The sequence below is a fragment of the Styela clava genome, chromosome 11 (genome assembly GCF_964204865.1).
Source record: "Styela clava chromosome 11, kaStyClav1.hap1.2, whole genome shotgun sequence".
Lineage (NCBI taxonomy): Eukaryota > Metazoa > Chordata > Ascidiacea > Stolidobranchia > Styelidae > Styela > Styela clava.
The window spans coordinates 11,139,220-11,161,477 of NC_135260.1; the positions used below are offsets into that span (position 1 = coordinate 11,139,220).

Genomic DNA, 22,258 nt, shown 5'->3' on the forward strand with positions numbered 1-22,258 from the left:
TCATTGAAACATATTTTATTGATATATCTGTACAAAGACTTTTTTCAATTCCAAAGGACAGTGGAATGAAGGTGAAAGTCAGAGAAAACAAATGAAACATTGACCTGTCTATCACGAAGCACGAATGTAGTGAAAGTGTAATATAAGACAGAAAAGAAGCAACAGGAGAACAATTATCTTAAAACTAATTTTCGTGAATAATTCAACCAAATCAAAAACCACATCTACTTTTAATTGTCCTTACCAAAATATGTTGAAACACTTCAATTCACGACTATTGATAACTTCTATATCATTATGCAAATGATCGTAAATTTATCGTTTCAAGGGCAGAATAAATTCTATCTATTTGTTTCTAATATTATTCTGTCGAGCGGTAACACTGAAAAAGGTTATTGATATATACAATATTGGACGGCAGCATTAACAAAAATAAAAAATCATGTATGTCTATCTAGTCGGCAAATTGAGCAAGGCAGACCTCTCAAAGTATGTGAAAGACATGAGCAGCCATATAAAAATAGAAGACCTCAGTAAAACATCTGGCTTAAATAATAACGAAACAGAGCACTGATCTCTTACTTTCAACTGAGAAATTGTAATGTTATTATATTTCAAATGATTTGTTCCATTTAGTTTGTGTAAGTAAGTCCTGCTGACAAAATTTTAAAGAAGCATACAGCCTTGTCTTTTTATCCATCTAGTTAAATGATGTAAATATGTAAGTTCAGAGCAATATACATAGCACAAATGGCATTGTTATAGTGTGATTAGAACAGAATAAAGATTATGCAAATAACACCAATCACTGTGGCAGTAATTTGTTCACCAGGATAATAATAGGCCATGCAAAATATGAAAAATCAATTAGTGAATTCGAGTAAACAACTTTTGATTAGGTGAGATTAATGGTTACAAATGGGCTTAGTGTTGCTAGAAAACACAATTGGCCCACACTTGGTCAAGTGCATGTAATGACCTGCAGAATGTTTTTATTTGAAAGGTTTCAGAGCATCCATATCCCATGCACGAACATCGACAAGAGCTTGATTTAATGATTCAATCCAAGCTATTCTTTCTTCTTTTGTGTCAGCAGACAACCAATGCCTTGAATAAGAAATAGAAAAATTTTAAGTTCTATAAGTCGCAGATATAGAATTGTGACATACTTAAACAAAAGAATGCTCAAATATATGGACAGGAACCTCAAAACGAAGTACCGTATTTCCCGGCGAATAAGTCGCTTCTCTAGGCCCAAATTTTTGGCCTGATTTTGGGGGGTCGTCTTATTAGGCAAGTATGTTATTTTTCAATTATATACGGTAATATCAATTTTTTCACAGCATCGGTTGTCAACCTCATTAAAAAATTTTCATTCTTCATCAGTCTTCACTGAGCACAAGATCGCTAATACGCGAGCCCAACTACCACATGGTGTGCAATTTTTAATTTTGACGACGTCTTTACATAAAACTTCAAAGTGCAAAACGAATCCCATAGAGCCCACAAATGTTTTTATATAAATAAAAGTAATAGCATTTTCTCGACAACAACAATCTTAAAAGCAATTGGTCAAGTAGTTGAAGAGTAAAGCGATTTTTCACAACAGCAACAACAATAGGAAGAAGAACACTAACAACGACATAATAACAAAATAATCCATACTTCGTGTCATCTTGATAGAGGTTAGGATTGATTTTGTTCAGGAGGAATATTCCGTGTGTGAAATTCTCCATAGGTAAAACTTCCAGAGGGTGGAATTTTCATGGGTGCGATCTTACAGTTGCTTTCAATATATATTATCTTACCCAGCTTCACTAATATTGCGTAACCGTAACACCTTTTATGGTTTTGTACAATACAAAAAATGCAAAACTTGAAAACGTCCGAACGGAGCGTTTTTTTTGTTGCATTACTACTATGATTTAGTGCCTTGTAACAAAGATCTGCCGGCCAGCTTACTTTGTAGTTATGACTGATCCAGTGTCCTCAGATATTAGGTTTTGTCTATCCCCTTGACGACGAGGCCTCATTGTACGAAGTTCGAAGGTGTTAGGTCGAGCACATAAAATGCGTTCTACTGTTGTTATGTCACGGCTGATACATTCACGAAGCGCGAGGGACATCAGCGGCTTCTAAAAAAAAAAGTTACATTGCTACCATGTTCATTTAGCACTTACAAACATCTGAAGCATACAGGCAAATAAACAGTACTTTTTTTCTTAAAACATTCAATTTTCCTTATATTACAAATGACCCATGATCAAATTACAAGGTACATTATTGGAATATCACAGATTGGAATATCAGAGAAAAAAACAATGCTATTCATTGCATAACACAAATTCGCAATGCTTGGAGATGTGACAACACTTAATAATTGACATCAAGTTACAAATTCGCTGTCGCACATCAGTGTGTCACAGCCCGCAGGTTTAGAGACAACAAACTAGAAAGGTCAGGGCAACGAGTTATGTGAAAAACTTCTCATGCTTGTATATGCATAATATATTAGAAATAGGCAATATCGTAACCCCATATCTGTGAAATAATTTAGAAAGAAACACAAATTTTCACTACAATTTTACTACCATGGTTGCAACCAAATTTCTGTGTGTATCATTTTTTCGACCGCCAAAAGGAAGATGTAGACAAAACGATACTACCTTGTATTGTTCATCATCAGGATAAGTCCAAGAATACAATTTTCCTTGTCTCAGAGCACACCATCTTCTATGCCATGCACCCAGACCTCCGACATCATCAAACATTGTCTGAAAAACATCAATACAAAGTAAAAATAAATTGTCCAGATTTCACGATGTTGGTTTTGGCTTATTTACTCAGTAATATTTTTCATTAAATGCTTCCAAACAACTTTTGCATGCATGGTCTTTATACACGATTCAGCATTGTCAACTGTAACGTTATACCAGAACTACTATATTAATGGCAACTTCAATATAGGTTTTTTTTTACTGAAATGTCAGTATGTCTTTTGTGAATATTCAGCATTTGATGGGTCACCAAAATAACACCACAGATTACTTCATAGTCCTTGAGTCAGTGGTTCGCCATCCCTGCTGTTCACATTGACAACACTTTCAGGAAACTTGAATTGATTTATTACCAGGATTATGCAGTTCCAACAACTTGAAGAGCAGAAATTGTTATCAGTACCCAATTAGTATACTGCATTCATTACTAATATACTGATAATACAATGTCAGAAATCCATTTTACCCGATACAAAACATGTTTATTTCTTACCAAAAATCCTCTTTGTGAGATGCTTGATTCGAAGTTGGATGAAAACTTGCACAAAATTTGACCAGATATTGGTGAAAGAAAAGGAACCTGAAACGCACAAAAAAAAAAAATATTCTACCAAACAAACCGAATCAGGAGAAGTAGGGTCTAGAGAATACAATTGAGAAACGTGTGTAAAAAAGCATTCTCACAATCCCTTTCGTGTTAGTAGCCTAAGCTATTTGTAAAAAATCACAAAAATTGCCACAGTTTACCAAGGCTCATGTAAACAGTACTTTTGCAATAGTAAATAAATAATACTGAATATGATCAATTTTTCACATTTCTCCTTGTAACCTTCTGCCATTAATTATGGTTACGAGATAATTAACGCCCCCATCTTGACTTACCATATTCAGCTATACAGTTCCAAGAGGCAATAAAATAGAATGTGGATGTATTAATAATCAATTTTGTCATATTATTTGAGCATACCAATTTTTTCTAAGAAAAAGTGATTAACTAATAATTGTAGGTAAAATAATCTTAATAAAATAATCATTTTTAATCATAATTTGGTTAGAGGCATCATAAGACAAATGCCAAAATCTGAATGCTTGTTATTTTCATACTTGGGTTACTCCAAATTATGCATGTGTAATTCATAGCATCAAGTAATTTCTTCACTTTACTCACATATTTCTACAGGAAGAATTATTTAACGAGGTAGACAATAAAAAAGATTTTAAAAAACTTCTAACCTTTTGTAAAGCAAATTTTCTTCCAGTTATTGCTCCTAAAGTGATGGTAGTGCTTCCAATAAGAGAGAAATTACTGATACGAATGGCATTTGGGCCACCAGGACTCATCATGGAAGGCATGTGTGATGTACGTTTGGAAGTTCTCAGCTTCTTTGGTGTGAGAGACTGCAATAAACATTATGTTGATTACAACAGGAATTTATTGGCCCATAAAATTTGATAAACAAAATCACAAATACACAAAAATAGAATAAATATTCACATTGACTTGAAATTAATTCTATTCGAGTTTAAGATTCTTGATAATAGAAATCAATTAAAATAGTTTCATTTGAAAATAAAATAGCAAGAAACCAATTAAGTCAACATTTACTTGAACTTGCTTGCGTTTACCAATTCAGACACCTCATTGTCTACTTGTACATAATTTTTTATATTATTCAAATACATTCATTATTAAGACCTTGTCTGTATCAAAGCTGTTCTTGCTGTCTGTTTGTTGCTTTTGAGTATTTTTTGAAGTGGTAGCTGCTTTCTTAACCTTATTTCTAGTTTTCTCAACTGCCTCTGACAATAATCTCTTCATGTCACCTGATCTTTGCTGTTCATTTAAATTATTTTAACATTGGAAGTGTAAAGTGATATTTTTGAAGGTTTTGTGCAATAATTGTTGAATGAATTTAGAATATCAAACCATCTTCATAGCAGCGTGTTAAATATAATAAAAGACTTGAGATTTTCTGGCTTTTCAACATTACAATTGAAACTCTTCTCTACTTACTAAACTGTCTAGGTCAGGAGTTCCCAAACCGCGGCCCGCGAAACGATTTAAAAGCTTAAGTGAAATGGTGTTGTTTATACCTGTTTGCGATCTAGATACCGCTAGTTGCTATGTCACTACCACAGTTTAAAGACGTGTTTATCGTAACAGTCACATTAGAAAGCTTAGAGATACCAAAAAGCCAACCAAAACTAGACGCTGAAAACAGATGTTCCTTGAATAAATGTGAGCGTTTGTATTTCTGCATTCAAAGAAATCAAACTTCGGTGATTTGTCTTCTTTGCCAACGAACTATTCCATATATGAGGAAATAAGACATTAGGCGCCAATATGAGTCGAACAAACATGTTTCAAAAAAATGTCAAGTGAAAGTGAATCGACAGAACCCCAGTGAAACCGTCGCGAACTTAATGTCGCTACACTCTTCTGGCCCGCAAACATTGTTCAGATTATGATTTTGGCCCGCGCCCAATAAAGTTTGGGAATCCCTGGTCTATTTAAATATTAGAACACCAAGCCACGGGTCGGACCAGGAAGCGTTTCAGAGTAAAGATTAATATGTTGTACTCAAATTAAAAAGAATAAAATACATACTTTGTGTAAAATTCCAGACAACTTTCCTTTTGCTTTATCTTGTACAGGAATTCCATCAGCACGAGTTCTGTGGTTCTGTAAAAATGTTGAAGTAAACAAAACAATAAATATAGTTGGATTTTACAAAATTGATATGTTGCATGCAAGTACTTACCAGGCTATATACTTCTAGCACAATTTTGAAGTCACTCGATAAATTTCCACTAAATATAAAATATATATAAGTATGAATGGATGATTATCATAAGTGTGAATCACATTGGAATAAAGATAATTATAACGAAATAATGGCTCGAAAAAACACCGGTAGATTTCTAGTATATACTTGAGGATGTCAACAAAGAATATAGGTAAATGAAAATTAATGCTATATACAGGGTGTTCATAAAGTCCTGCTACAATTTCAGTTTTGATATAGAGTTGGTTCTAAGTAGCGTAACCAGGTTATTTTTTTAACAGTGTTTATTTAAGTTGAACTTTTTATTACTTCATTCAATACCCATGTAGGAACCAAACTATGTATAGTATTGTTAAATTCCCTCTTGTAATTTAAAAACTTGAAAGACTTCATGGAAGTTGTTGATATTTTTCGTAATAATATTTCCCTTTTCAAGGTTTGTTATTCAAGTATGAAGATTTCTATTAATCTAATGTCTAACTATTTGACCAGTATGGTAGTACGATACTTACATTGTGAAATCATCTTTAAATACAAGTGAATCTCCAGACAAATCACCCAAAGTAGAAGCAAGTTGTGTTGCAAACATTTGATGACCATTTCTCACAAGAACAAAGTAATAGTGGTTTCGTAGTTCACCTAAAACAAGATTAAATTTATTTCCGAATCTAATATTATCTAAGATAAGAGTGTGTAAGACAGAAAGTCATATAATAACAGGTTTATTAAAATGAATATTTTTATCATGTTCTATTTTAATTCTTATTTAGACGTCTGACACCTCAAACAGGCATTTATATCTATAGTATATTTAATACAAATTTTTATCAATTCTTCGCAAAATTTATGATAGTTCTATGAATAAAATTAATGACACAAAAACTTTGATTTAATCAAATTTTGTAAATTTTTAACCAAGCGTAGACGCCTTGATAATGACAGTAATCAATTATTGATTAATCTATTAAAGAACTGTTAAAAATCTTGTAAAATTCAACTCAAAAAAAAATGTGAACTTTAAGTATTGTTTACTTAATAAAATAGAAATTTAAAAAATAATTAAATTTGACATGAAAAAGAACATCATTTTGCATCTGAAGTAATTAAAATACTGATTAATCCATCAAAAAGAACTACGAAAAAAATTCATTAAATTAGACTTGATAATTCCTACTAACCTGCATCTCTTTTATTAGCAATTGAGAAAATATATTCAGTTCTGAGTGGGAGACGTAAACCCCCAACAACGAGGACTCCAGAACATGGTTTAAAATTTGATTCATCTCTTCCGCTTGTTCTTTTTTGTTTCAGTTGTTGAATTTCAGCCAATAAAGCCAGACGACGTTCACCTGGAATATATAATTATAGATATCAGGGATTTCCAAATTTACTTTAACTTAACAACAGGATATAGCAAATCAATATTTTCGTCATTTTTATTGTTTTTCATCAGAGATTCCCAATTTACCTTTTTTCATACAGGTTGTGAAGCATTGTCAAAAACAATTGACTTTGTTAACATTAAATTACATTGTGGATAAAATGTGCAACACACACTTTTAATCAACGCGAGACGTATGCTTGTTTTTGTGCACATGAAAAGTGCATAACATGACCGAATGTACCCAATAACTATATTTACCATTAAAATGTGATGCACTTAAAACGACGACACACAGTTTTGGGAACCACTGTTTTAGATAATAATATTGTTGACCCAACCTACAGCTCCATAAAATCAATAGATAGTGTTAAAATATGGAAGGTACAATATAACCCCAAAAATAGAATCAATAAATTGTCAATTTCTTCTACAAAAGTGAAGAAAATTTATTTAACACTTCAACCCTCGTTTGTTTGATCATACTCAGAAGCTTCAGTAATATATATATATATATATCGTTTTGCAAAAAAGATAGGTCCTCTCTAGAATATATTCCTGGGTTCAGCTTTTTTTACCCTGTATTTATTGGGTAATACCATGCTCTTCAATACCATTATACCAATTGCGAGTAAGAAACAACTTACTTGTAATTAGCAAGAGTTTCTCAGCTTCAACTTCTGTGATAGTTCCTTTTCCATGATGGGCATCATAACAACAATTCAATGCAGCACTAGCTTGCTGTATAACACGCTGTTGTGCGCTTACTTGCGCCATCATGTCAGAAATGATTTCCTATCAATTGTAGATAAAAATATCAGATTTCAAAAATGATGTTTATATATTATAACTGCGCTGTCGAGACCAATAATAAAGTATAGAGCCACGTCAATATTATACTAATTAAAAAGATTAATAAAGACGAAAAATTTTAATTTACCTCAATGAAATATAGAAATAAATTAAATAAGATTAAGTTTATATCCGCATAAGTTAAAGGGAATTTTTCAAACATGAATATGTAACTATGCTGTCGGGCCACCAATAAAGGATAAAGCCATGTCATAATTAACAATTCGAAAGATTAATATAAGATGAAAAATTGAAATTTATTCTAATAAAATTGTGAAATACATTAATTAGTATTAAGAAGTTGGAAACTGCATAAAGCAATTTTTTAAACAAAATTATGTGTGGAACAAAATATTCATTATTGACTTTGCAACATTCCAAAAAAAACGTATAAAACTACCACACGTTTAATGGGTTGACAGTTAAAACTTGACTAATCCAGTTAGGAAACATAGAAGGAAATTACAAAAATATAATTTCAAGAAATTTCATTTACAGCCCCACTACATAATAGATTATAACCCATCATAAAAATCATATAGACAAAATAGAAATAAGTCTTAATAATTGCTCAGTTTTAATATTTGATTGGAAAACATAATTGAAACAATTTGAAGAATTGTAAAAATATATACACCACGTATAGTGGGGCCTGAGATTCTGAGGGGGCCGAATCTCAAAGTTTAAAAATATATTCAAAAATAAATCCCTCTTGCGTTTCTAAATAGAAATTTTTCCTAAAATCTACACTGATTTAAAAACTGGAAAAAATAACTTACATTGACTGGCCGCTTGTCCGGAGCTTGCTTTTTTATCATGGCTGCTTTAGCATTGGCCGCTTCATTCCTGACAACTCTTTTGTCGACCCTAAATCGTAGCATAATCTTACTCTCAAGTGTCGATCAAAAACTGACCTACTTTTTGTAAAATAATGAGTTCGCAATATGATACCTCCATTTAGCTAAAATTTAAATTTCTGACTAAAAAATGCGTAACCGATTGATTGATAAATAATTACTGCAACAAAATTTTTGTGTTAATTTCTAAAAAAGGAAAATGCATATTTATGACATCATTGATTGATATTTGTTTTTCATAGAAAGTACGAAAGCATTTAACGAACAATAATGTTTAATTGATGACGATAAAAACTAATATTATAATTGATGACGCTTAATACATATCTACCTATATTAAAGGTCGTATAATTAATCGATCCGAAAACGAAACATCAATAAAAAAAGAATATGATCTTTATTACAGGAAGGTATAACGTAATATGATATTATGTTACATAGCAGAAAATTATATTTGACTACTGATTTAATAACTGTATACATATTCTTTGTACAGATTGGAATTGAAAATAAAAATAATGACACAAGATCATTATACATCGATAAGGATTACATCAAAAAATTGGGTGCTCCCGAAGTATGCGAACCAAGATGGCGGACATCGGAACATAACATGGGTAACAGGTTAGGGTTAGGCGATGATTTTTTTCCAATTTTCTTTATTTTAGTCCTATTATCAGTTTGAAGACTAGCCAAAAGCCTCCCGTAGTCTTTATACCTAAAATTATGGCCTAACCCTAACCTAGTACACATATTACATTCCGATGTCCGCCATCTTGGTTCGCATACTTCGGAAGCCCCAAAAATTGTGGTTAAATTGCTGTTGTTGTTGTGAAAAAATAGCTTTTCTCAACTTATGGACTAAACAAGTTCCCATTTGAACTATCTGAAGAAGTCTATTAATGTAAATAATTTCAAAAATGCTTTGAATTGCTGTAGTGCCTGGAATTTCAGCTAGGGGAAATTTAAATGAAAGAGAGAATTTCGAAAAATCTTTTGAGCCCAGAATTTCACCCAGAGGACATTTTAACGAAAGAAACATACCAATCAGCTATTCATAAATTAGCCACTACATTTGCATTGTGATCATATGTTTAGGTGAGTGCAACAAATCTTATTGTATGTAAAACTTCGTTCTGCATAATCGAAACAAATTGCAATATTTAGTACAAACAGATGGGAACAATACAAAACATCCAACAAACCTTCCAATGGACTGTCTTCGTTTTTCTGTGCGATACGAACTGATCGTATAAACAGGAAAATCTTTTTCTTGGCAAAATGAGACAATCGACTCAGTTGAGTTAGACTTGGAGAGACAAGTTCGTTGAAACTTACTCTGCTGAGTGAGAGCATGAGTGTCTTCTGCTTCATTGCAAGTCTGCTTTCGCTATTAAAATAGGCCGAATATGTATTGCTATATCACAACAGTAAATAATATAAAACGTTTTGGGCAATACCGATATGTCAACAACATCACAAAAAATGGAGAAAATATTTTTATTCAATTGAAAACAAAAAAATCACCAATAAATGAGAGGATGAATAAGGTGAAAAAAAACTCACAACTTGAGTAAAGTGAAATATTCTTGAGAAAAGAAATTATTTTATGCTCGTAATTATACATAAATTAAGTGTATGTAAATAAACACCTTTCTATATGGAAAAACTTTTATCCACTATAAATTCAAGTAGATTATTTAGATACTAAATAAAAAAAACTTACCACTGTAAGCTCTGATCTTATCTCCAATTTGCTCTTCTGTCTAGTAAGATTCGGAATAGTAATGGGTGAGTGAGTGCGAGGAGGTGGAGTGAGAATCATTTTCTCCTCATCAGATAAAACTCCCTCAAATAAATCATCAATCATTTGACAAGCATCTTCCTTTTCAGTTTTTTCTTCTGAAACTGGATGAAAAATAAAAAGTCATTTAAACAAGATTTTGCTGACTAAGGTATAGAAATAAAACTGTAATCAAGACAGATCAGGACAACTCGTGGGTGCCATGGCCTGGTGGTTACAGCTTTGGAATCAAATATGTAGTTATCTCGAGTCAAAAATCTTGGGTTGAGACTACTTGCCCACCAGCTCACTCCGGTGCAGTGTGGCACGCATGCAATGCCGAACCGGAAAGATTCCAGGCTTTCGAAAATAGTAGCTATTTACATATCAAGAGCTGCTTATACAAGGCCTGATCCTGAACTTCAGAGTTGAGAAGTGAAAATTCTATATATAAAATACAAATGTCAAAATACACAACTGCAAACAAGCTGATTTTCTCTTTTTTTTATCATTTTCTTCAAGGCTCATTTATCATATACTATTATTTCAAGGCTCACAACCTCAAATAGCCATACATATAGTAAATCTAAAACCTAGTAAACTGAGCCTCTACACTCACACTGAGATGGGTAAACTACGAACCGAAGGCCAAATTGTTGAGATTGCGATTAAATTGTTGTAAATATTGTTCATAAAAAGTAACTTTTTACGTCATACTTACATGGCCCGCCCGTCTAAGTGGGCAAAATTTTTGGCCCCTGGTCCAAAAACCTTGCCCACCCCTGCTCTACACTTGAGGTATGATGATATTGGATATTTTCCAATTACCAGTTTTGTAACTGCTCTAACTCACTCAATAACACTAATCTCACTTGTTTTTAACTCGCCTGATACGTTGGCTAACTTCTCTTCAATATCTTCCAAAACTTCATATTCAGAACTACTGCAGCAAGCAATTGGTAAAGATGGACTGACTACCTTCTTCTCATCTTTCAATAAGAAATGCAATAACAAAATTTTCATACTTAGTTACAAAGACTATCATTTCATACTTAGTTACAAAGACTATCATTGGTTAAAATAACCTCATTTGATAAACTAAATTATTTCTAACAATATAATAAAGCAGGGCCCTCAGCCCCCAGGGCCACAAGCTGGTTCTCTGAGGGCCACGAGCAAAGAACCATTCATGACGACATTAATTCAAGTAAATCAATTTATTTGTATGATTTATCGACCATAATCCATTTGTTCTTCTACATTTGTTTGTTGGGTTTTTATTATCAAAGTTGCAAATCAACTAAACGATAGAAAACCATAAAAAATAAAACTTAATTTTTGTATTGAAGGGGGGCACTGATCATGATAGTTTACAATGATAAATATAACAGGTTGTGAGTCATGGAAAGAGATTTTAGTATGAACAAACGGATATAATTACGGTAACTAATATTGCAACATGTTAATGATTGAATCTAGATTAAATAAGGTAAATTACTCAATCTTGTGTGAGTCATAACTTAGGCAACAATGGACAAAACATATATTAATAAGAAATTTTCATTGCTCAGTCTCAGATGGTTACCTGCCGAAGCATCCTTTTCGTTAACAGTGCTATCTTCATCTTCATCCTCATCTAAGAGAGAATCACTGTAACTTAATTCTTGACCATCTTCATCTTCCTCCTCATCCTGATCATCATCTTCCATCACAAGTTTCTCGCAAGCTGATGTGTAGATTTCTTCATCACATTGAGCTCTGTAATATTATTAAAACATAAGTTAAAGGATGGTATATTAGTTCATAACAGGAATATTGAATATATTTTATTTGCAAGAATGTTGCCCTAGTCACTAGTGATTGAAGTGCTAGACTTAACTATGATAGCATTTTAGGTTGATTCAATTCCCATGTTTATAAATTGGATAGGTAGGGAATGACAAATACGGTTCTTCCACAATACGGTAACTCCTTACCTAGCAGTGACTGCTTGTGTAGTGCCTTGTTCAGAGTGAATGTGTTGGCCACAAACAAACCTTAACTAGGTATCATTTGCTACATTAATTTAGAGTTAAATTGACTGTAATGCGCATTTATTTTTTAATAGTAAACATAGCAAATAAAATATAGAAAACTAAGGTATTTTTATAAAAAAAGCAGGATTCTGCAAGAACAAATGTTGAAGAGTCTTAGAAGCGGGCCACCCCACAGATCATGGAAGTTTAAGAGATACTGGTGAATCTTTTAGAAATGTACCAAGATGGTGTACAACTCACAATTTGACTATGCGATTAGTTTATAAAAATGATTTGCTTTCAGGTATCAATTATCATGTTAGTCATCAACTTATTACTAATAATGAAACTAATATTATACTATAATTGATTTTCACATTCTATATTCATTCAGTATCACACAGGCAACATACTCGTATATGCAAATAGCAGGAATCTGCAAATATTGCTCAAGAAATTGAAGAAAACAAAAAAGTAAACCAGTAAAAACTGGTGTAAATTGCAAATGATGCTAACCTTGTTACAATTAGTTGTTCAATTGGAATGACAATAGTCATAGTTTTCTCTATATTCAGAACAACACAACACCGATATATTCGCTGCATTGAAACACTGTCACATTGGAATCATGAAAACTGTTGTCAAAAGCCTATCATTTCATATTTACTATATGTGCTGATATATGAAGAATATAGGTTTTTCTACTAATTTTAATAAAGATTCTGTCCCTTCCTGTCCAACAATGTCAGTACATAGAAAATTAAGTTTGCTTGTATATTTTCATGAAAGACACTTCCTGTTTTGTAAGTATGTATGTATGTGCTTCACAATAATTTGGGTTTAGTCAAGCTTATTAATGAAATCTAACCTGGTACTTATTTAAATAATGTTGTTTTTACTTTACAGAAAATAACTAGAATAACAAACTATTGAAACCTTCCTTGACCTTTCTTTTTAACCAAACTCTCAACACTGAAACTCTTACAGCTAAGCATTGTAAGTTGTAACTAAGCTGTAACACCAATACATTTACCTATATTCATTATGCAAAGGTAATACTAATCCTAGGTTGAATATAAATGCTCAGTGATTATATGCTTTTATACTTGCACAGATTATCATGGATAATCCAGACTGCATGAAAATATTTCGAAGCTTGTAGTGAATAAGGTTTTGATTAAAAAGACTTTACCTTCATTTTCATACTAACTAGGCAATTGAAACAATGTCAATGACAAACTCCAAATTTCTGCTCCTCAATTGTCAATTTTATCAAACATACACTAACAATATTATATTCTTGTTCATGCATGCTGCTAAACTGAATGCCATTCAAAATTTCATATCAAAAATTAGTTATGCACAAAGCATTCTTTGAAAAAATGAGCATACAGTTCTAGGATGCAATTATAATGGTCATAACAGTGAAACTTTAAGAACTGCAAATTTCAAGACCATTCTTTGTTACTTCTTTCACTATTTTCTATTTCTAACACATCTTCTAATATATATCATAAATTGGGTTATTTACCTTCTTTCAGATTGTACAGTACCAAAGTAAAAATTTACTATTTTAATTATCTTCAGCTAATGAACTGAAAATACTCAAGTTCAGTAAAAATTCAAAACTCTATTTTCCACATTTCTCTGTATAAAATACCGATAATAAAAATTCCTATTTCTGATGAAGCATTCATTTACCAATCTATATCCTTGAATTTGGTGATTGATTATAAATTTCCAAATTCTAAAATTCCCTCGTATACAGGTCAAAAGGATGGAATTGATCTTACGATTCGTTGGAACGTGACATTCAAGTATCCTTGGGCTTTAGTACTTAAACTAAGCTGATCAATATGAACCATGCCTGCTGCTGCTAACAAGCAGGGATGACAATATATCTAAATATTGTATTCAACATAGTCATTATTATCGTACTTATTATGATTACTCATTATCATAAGTTGAGACATAAGTTAATACATTTTGGGGAAGACCAAAGTATTTCATTGCAACAAAATTGAAAATTGATCATATCAAGAGAATTAGCTAAAAGCAAGGTCAAGCAATTTTACTTAAAAGAGAATCATCTCTGGGCAAAGACTACCGGCAATCATAATGTCAAGTGCTACCGAAACTATTAAGATTTATGGTGGTGCAATACTCAACACAACAAATGCCAATTGTCTGAGACTTGAAGTTCAAGGTATTATCTGTTATAATCAGCAAAGCAGGTATGAGATAGTGGATGCTAAAAACTGAAATCATTGAAAAATTTTTGGGCATAAAAATTTCTTTGCCTGAAAGATAAACATATAATAAACAGTAATGACTTTGCAGCAAATGTCATTGTTCATTTCAGCTTTAAAATTGATTTATGAAATACCGGTAAATTATACAAAGATTCACAATTGATACCTGCTGTCATTATTATCATCTTCCAAGTATGATCCGTTTTGTTTTAATTCAGTCTGATCATCACATTGTTCTGTAGAATCCATGTCTTTTATTTGATCTTTATCATTTTCACAAACTCCCATAATATCGTCGTTATCGTCAACATCATCCAAATTTTCAGCACTAGCTTTTTCAACTGTCGGCGAGGCAGGTTTTATTTCCTCATCGCATTTATTTTGGGCCTAAAGTATAATTTTAACAATGATTCAGTTACTGCATTGCGAATATAATTTGTTTCAACAGGTGGCATAACATGTTATGCAATAAGATAAGCCGTAATGAAATTAATCAGTTCTTGCTAAAGTATGCGAATGATTACATTACTTCACTGTTGCTATTTTCGAGACAATATATTGGGTAATATTCAATGAAAAATGAGTCTCCATTATTTCTGAGTGAAACCACGCGAACTTGCTTTAAACAGCTCTTAAATAAAGGTATGCGATATGTATGCAAATTTACATTACTTATTTACAGCTATGCTGCATGTTATACAAGAGTGCATTCGAATAAATAATCTCAATTCCCAATATTATTTCCTGAACTACATTTATTCTAAAGTTGAACACTCGTATAACAAAAAAGACTATATACTACTGTATAGGTGACTAGTTCATCTGACAATCGTGAATGTCACTGTCTATGTTCATTCCCTTCAAGGAAAAAAAAGACATGATGCGACACTACTTGTGTATTAATTGATCCATTAATCGTGCAAAAAATATATTAAACACGTCACATGATCAATATTATTAGGATTAAGTTTTTTCCTTGCGGATTTATTTTGCGTATTGAATGAATGCCATGTTTGGTCGACCGCGACCTTCTACGTGTCATAATAATCAATCATTGACAATCAATTATGATTAGGCAGTATTAATAAAAACCTAAATATATTATCTGACTAAATTTGATATTTCATGAAACGAAAAATAGTTAGGTTGTTCGTGTCTAGGTAGTAGAGTAAGAAACTATAGGTGATTGAAGAAGACATTATTGAATTTCAAAGTAGCTGAATATCGACAAACTAATATACTGAAAACAAATTTTTTCTTTTTTTTTTAATATTAGATATCGTATATCAAAGCATATTCAAAACAAAATACTGAATTGAGGTATTTAAAAAATAATAATGAATATTTTAGTATTAAAAATTCTTTCACACCAAAGTACTTTTTACGCTCCAGAGACAATTAGATTCAAAAATCATTAACACTCTACATACTTCAATCAGTGCTGCAACTTACAAGCTCAACTAAAAGTGTAGATAATATTTGAAAAAATTGTCAAATCATACCAATCCGTGGATTTTCATTCCATGTACTTTTCTATTTCTTAATTCTTCCAATTCTTTTTCTCTCTCAGCTCTCGCTCTCTCCATAATCAAATTTGCAGAACTTGTGTTCATTGCACTGATATCAGCTTCAGTTATTCCGTTACTCTGTGTGTAAAGTTACAACAATTAATTGCATAATAAAAGAATAAGTCTACAAGTTGAAGTGCATATCCTTTAATTACATGATAGGTCTTTATTTCAATATACCAGTAAGTAAATCTACATTTTACCATTCTAGAATATCCTTTTAGGAATATGTTCAAGTTTAACTAAAATTTGTTAGAGATGATTATACGACTCAACTCCTAAATATCCTTAATTAACGATTTTAAATCTCGGGTTGTAATCCCTTGCCCACTGACTTATTCAGGGTGTAATAAATTAGGTAGTCAATGCTGAACCAGAAAGATTCAAGTCCTTCCAAAACAAAGTAGCTTCTTACATAATGGTGCAGAGCCATGTTTGGAGGGGAAGGCATATAAATACACCACAAAAAAATTTCAAATATTCCTTATTAGATTTTTTCTATTTATTATTTGCTTTTACACTCACCTGTAAATCCAGCATTCTTTGCTGCAATGTTTTTGAGCCGGGGGTTGTCTGCTGACCAGATGCATGTGCACTGTTCACAATTATCGATTGTTTATTTGTTTGCAAAACAGTTTTAGCATTGCCACTTATCCTAAATAAAAGAAAGTTTTAAATATTTACAAACAAATAGAAATGAATGTATCTGATAAGGTAATTAATATTTTAATGGATGCGCCGTAGTCCTACAGAGCTTCGTCTATAATAAATTTCATCCACCTATATTTACATGGAAAACGTACGGAAGAGAATTCATGTTCTATCAGAAATAATATCTTCTGAAGTATCAGTGGCTTACCTACCCAGAGTCAAGGTGTGAAAAGGTCACATAAAAAATAAATTTTGATTTCTTGGTAAATAATACCTGATTGCAAAATCATGACAGAATGCTTCAGCTTCAGAATGAAGCTTAATCGATAAATCGAATAAGAGATTAATAAAATACATAATGACACCGCTCTCTTTTTAAAATGCAATCTCTTTTTAAAATGCAATATGTCTTAACTTTAGATAAGGCTGAGCATTTTGAATTGAATACTAGAACCGAATATTAAATTGTCAAATCGGTGAAGATGAAAATTTTCAACCGACGCCAACTTGTTTTAGGGTGAATCATTCAATTTTTTTTTTGATAAACGATTCTGACATATGACACTTTTCCTTCCTAGTTAGTTATTGACGAAACATGTTTCTTATTGTGCACAATACCTCAGCAAACTGACTGAATGATGCTTTCTATGTTTTTAGTAATTTATGTATTTGGAGGACCCATTACAATGAAAAAATCACATTCAATTACATGACTTCCAAGTAGTTGAGATTCAATTCGAAAAATAAATTCGTTTCAATTTTGAAGTCATCATGTATTTGAAAATGCCCAGTCCTACTTACGATATAACAGACTTGTTTTGTTGTGATTTAGCTGGACTTCTCCTTTCTGCTGCTTTACCAACTACAGCAAACTTTGCAAGGCTTTCAATATCCAGATCTCCAGAAGTTTGTCTCACAACCCTGGCTGTAGTATCAACAGGTGCTGAGGCCTTCTGTGGTTGCACCTTTTCAACCTTAAACAATAGTATATCAGAGATATTAATTCAAATGGCTAACACCAACAGCTGGACATTTTAGAACACGGATCAAAGAATATAGGTAATTAGTAATGGGAGAGACGAGAGAGGTTTTAGGACTTTAATTGACCATCTATTCTTGTGTTTTGCTTAATGTACCTCTCCCACATATACATGATTTTGTATGTATGTATACACAATGACTTATTTCAATCCATTTTTAATAGTGTTGCCAATAAGCGCTGGGTCTAAAGAGTCAGAAAAAATTTACAATCAATTTCGTTTCTTGACTTGGGTTAAGAAGAATGTTGAATGTTGAAAATTTTAAAATAATAGTAAAATTGAATACAACTCACAGGAACAGCATTGACTTGTTGTACTCTTCCTGTGGGAGGCTTCCAACGAACAGGTGATTTCTCTGGCCTTAGAAGATAGAAACCATAATACCGGGTAATAGAAAATTAATAATAGAAAGTTGAAGTAATCAATTTAGCAATACACAGACTATTATAGACTACTTTTAATCACTTGATTGATAAACTTACGATTTAGGTGGGTCATGATGAGAAATATCATCCTCCCATCCCCTGACACGAGCAGCCAAGGCAGCAAGTCGTTTCTTCCTTCCCTGATGTTCAAGGGATTGTGTTTTCTGTAATTCCGGGGGTGGTGGATGATGAATAACTGGTGATGGTAGGTTTTCATCATCATAGCTGATATCATGCCCTTGTTCTAAAATGAAGATACATAATAGGAGTATTATGTCATATCTCTAATTGTATTTACATTAAATAAAAAAACAAATAGGGGCAGGGGCCTGCCTAGTGGGTAGAGCGATAGACTTAATTATGACGGACGACAGTATTGCATGTCAAAATCCAATCCATCTCCCCCAGCGTCTAACAAATTGGGGAGGTTAACTCGGTTCTTCTAACTATATTAGCTCCCTACTTGGCAGTGATGATTGTACAGAGCCTTGTTCAGAGTAAATGGCGTATAAATATATCCTATAAAAGACAGTAAATGACAAGGCTTCCAAAATCTTTGCCCTCTCTCTGCGAGTAATAGGTTTGATAATTAATTGTAAGATAGGTTTGGCGGAGTGAAGATATAAAATCCATCCAGTTTTGACCAATAATTAACCATAACTTATTTTGTTCTAAGAAAAACAGAAAGTAAACAGAAGCAAACTTTTATGGCAATTTATATTCATGTGAATAATAATGTTCAATCTAATGAGATTTTTCAACTTATTTGATTATTTAAAAGCCGTCTAATATCTAAAATTGTCATATTTTCACTAATTGCTTGCTGGTATTGTAAGAAGAATAAGGCTGATATATAACACATAACAAGAATAGCTTTTGGTAATTCACCTTCAGCTTCCCATATCTTTCTCTGATTCAATAGTTTTTGCATTCTCTGATTGACATGATGACCAGATTGTCTGGATTTAGATGTTCTTGACTGAATCATGTCTATTAACACAATAACAAATATAAAGCATAATATCAATTTTGTATGATATATTGTACACTCTCTAATAGACTTGTATATGAAAGTTCATAATATAATGTACATGATTCTTCTACACAAGCTTTTTAAAGTTTTAAATCTTAGCAATTTCTTACTACCACTTGTTTGCTTGGTGAAAGTGAATAAAATCAATAATATAACTTTTTGAATGAAATTTGCTCAAAGCCGGGTAATGTGCACTCACTCAGCAATTAAGGAGATTTTGAGCAATGTTACAGGGACAACTTAAACGTCACAAGCTACTATTGCTTAGAAACTATAGAGTATAATTTTATGTTAGTAAATCCAGAATGACCCGGGACTTATTAAACAGTTCATGTCAATGTGATCAGGAAAACAGCTATGAATTAGTGAATTCGACCTAACCGAAGTTTTTGGAAAAACTTTTGGGCATAAAATTTTTTGGTTCGGTAGGTACACTGACTGTGGAACGGTGTGAGTTCATACCAAGAACTGATTTTATTAAATTTGGATAAATGAGTGGATAGAAATTTCAAGAAACAAACCAGAGTCCGATGAGCTTCTTTGTTGTAAAATGTTTTCGCTGTCTTCACAATCGGTTCGAGTTCTTTTATTTGGTGACTCTAAATTGTCTGAAATACAATATACTACCATATTAAATATGGAGCGTCAAAAAAACAATCAAGAAAAGGGTTGATCATTTCAACACAATCTCCCTCAAATTTAACTTATACTTACCATTGTTTTTCAACTCTTCTGTCCCAGAGCTCATTTTAATAGCTAAATTTTCTTCACTATTTTGAGACAGTAACGGCCTTCGTTTTCTCTGAGCTGTGCCTGAATGCTGTTGCATTTTCTGTTGCATCATTTCTTGCCTTGCACGAGTCCGCTCCACCAACCTCTGTGGACAATTACACATAATATTAAATATTTTAACAATTTTTAATATTTACTTTGTTATACAACTTATATTTACTTGCATTATACATATTGAATGTCAAGCAAAATTATACAAAATAAAAAAAACTCAGGCAAATGTCATCTCACATATCAGCATATAGCCTATAGATATACCATACACAATAGGGCACAGTTCTTCGATTCCAATATGTCCTGGCATTCGGTTCAATGAAATAAACTCTCTATTTGTCTCTGAAACAAGGGCGTGTGCCATGAAGTGAGATCATGAAATCGTTCCATGCTATTTGTCTCGAGAATAATTTAAATAATTGGCAACGTGTGCTGGCCGAAGGTGATCAAAATTGCGATTTTTTGCTAAATGGAAATACGCATTCAATGCATACAATATCAAAGATAGTTAAAAATGTAAATAAAGGCACAAAGTGTTATAACGTCAGCAATTCGACATTGCTAACACTACAACAGATTCCAGTTTCTTCAGTAGATTGTATCTGGATTTATAGAAAATGAGCAAAATATGTCACTTGAGCAAATAAAAGTGTCAAATAGAGAATATTGATGTTTCCAGTTGTCATTGGAGCACTGAAAAAAATTAAATTACACCCGTTTGTCGCCGTACTATACGCGACATAGCGGACAACCTACTAGTCTTCCAGTAGTCGAGTTGTCCATAAGCAGATATGTATGCCAATTTTTTTTCCTGCTGCAAATCAAATTATTTTTTTCAGAGCAATCCAATGGTGACGTTTTTAGATCAGTAGATTGCGCTTCCTTTTAGCTTATTGTGGCATTATGGAGGCCCAGACTGTCTCGTAAATGAGAGGTTGGAACTTGGAACTCACTGTTATAATCGATGTCTTACAGTCTTATCTTTTATTATGGCAGTATGGCGGATATTCCTGGAATCGGAGAACTGTGCCATACCGCACATAATTTTGTATTCAAGTGGCTGAAGTAAAAATGAAATTTCTGAATTTTTAACTACAGAACTAATTCTTTATATTGCCGTTTTACAGTATTAAAGGCTGCTCAATAATAATTGGTAATACCTTACATTCTTATTACTGTATTAGCCCACAGCCAGACAGAACTACTGAACTAGAATGTGCGATCAATTCCTGAATTCATCAAATTCAGAAATTGCTGAATAGCAAGATAGCCCCAACATATTACAGTATTACTGTATTATGGAATTGTTTTCAGTTTTTTGTGTTCTGCCATTGCTTCTACAGTTTTATATCTGTACCGGTCTGACCAGTAGGTACGGTACCCCCGGTACCTGTAGTAAATAAACTGCCCAAACAGCTAAAATATAATGCTGTAATGATAGGAAAATTTTATGTTGGAACACCGTCTGTGAGCAATAACTGAATCCTGGAATCAGTGAATACTGGAATACCGGTACGATGCTGTAAAAATATGGGAAGGAAAATATCAGAATATCGTAAATACTGAGATAGGACTCCGAAGTCATTCCTGCATTTGTCGTTTCAAAAAATGCTAATTTAAACATAGATTAGAAAAAAAATAAATGAAAATCATACCTGAGTAAAGTCATCCATGTTTTCTGTGACCACCTATGAAAAGAAAATACTCCTATACTGTAAAATTTCTGGCGAAAAAAAAGAATTTTATTCTCAGAAATATGAACAGCGCAAATAGTCCAAAGCAACACGGGCGATTACGCAGAGCTCTGGCTGCGGGATTGTTTGGTCATAAACACTTTTAAACTTCCCGCTACTGCACATGCGCGAGATATGGTTGACTGAGATTTAGGCGGAGGCGTATGTCGCCGATACGATTGAACTCTTATTTAAACTATAAAGAAAAGCTGACATATATTTTTAAATAATAGATATTTATATTTTTTTATGAAATAGAAATACAGTTTATTGTATCTTATCTACGTTCGTTTTGAACGCTAGATAGATTGTTATTGTA

The 22,258-nt window shown here is 32.5% G+C and overlaps 1 protein-coding gene across 4 annotated transcripts; it reads right to left on the bottom strand.

The window, feature by feature from the left end:
* LOC120347077 (uncharacterized) lies at positions 1-22,058 on the bottom strand. Of its 4 annotated transcripts, none has more exons than XM_078117768.1 (26): positions 21,862-22,058; positions 20,135-20,297; positions 19,942-20,028; positions 19,276-19,377; positions 18,445-18,631; positions 18,256-18,322; positions 17,724-17,896; positions 16,797-16,926; positions 16,206-16,349; positions 14,870-15,090; positions 12,022-12,194; positions 11,324-11,425; positions 10,380-10,561; positions 9,859-10,043; positions 8,576-8,663; positions 7,592-7,739; positions 6,742-6,912; positions 6,076-6,202; positions 5,540-5,588; positions 5,386-5,460; positions 4,474-4,611; positions 4,011-4,175; positions 3,271-3,357; positions 2,667-2,774; positions 1,963-2,135; positions 1-1,107 (listed from the first exon to the last, which is right to left on the bottom strand). In XM_078117768.1, exons 1-26 carry the CDS (start codon positions 21,877-21,879, stop codon positions 993-995), a joined length of 3,378 nt encoding a protein of 1,125 aa, XP_077973894.1. In that variant the 5' UTR covers positions 21,880-22,058; the 3' UTR covers positions 1-992. The 4 variants fall into 4 exon arrangements, with proteins under 4 accessions (XP_077973894.1, XP_039272836.2, XP_077973895.1 ...); XM_039416902.2 differs by having other exon boundaries at positions 11,309-11,425; XM_078117769.1 differs by lacking the exon at positions 11,324-11,425 and having other exon boundaries at positions 21,862-22,055.
* Between the last annotated feature and the right edge of the window lie 200 nt (positions 22,059-22,258).

What these genes read in the sequence shown, in the direction of transcription:
- LOC120347077 (XM_039416902.2), bottom strand. An exon ending in TAAGATCAGAGCTTACAGTG is followed by an intron (nt 10,044 to 10,379) that starts GTAAGTTTTTTT and finishes CTATTTTAATAG; the next exon opens with CGAAAGCAGACTTGCAATGA. An exon ending in CTGATGATGAACAATACAAG is followed by an intron (nt 2,136 to 2,666) that starts GTAGTATCGTTT and finishes TTTTTTTTTTAG; the next exon opens with AAGCCGCTGATGTCCCTCGC.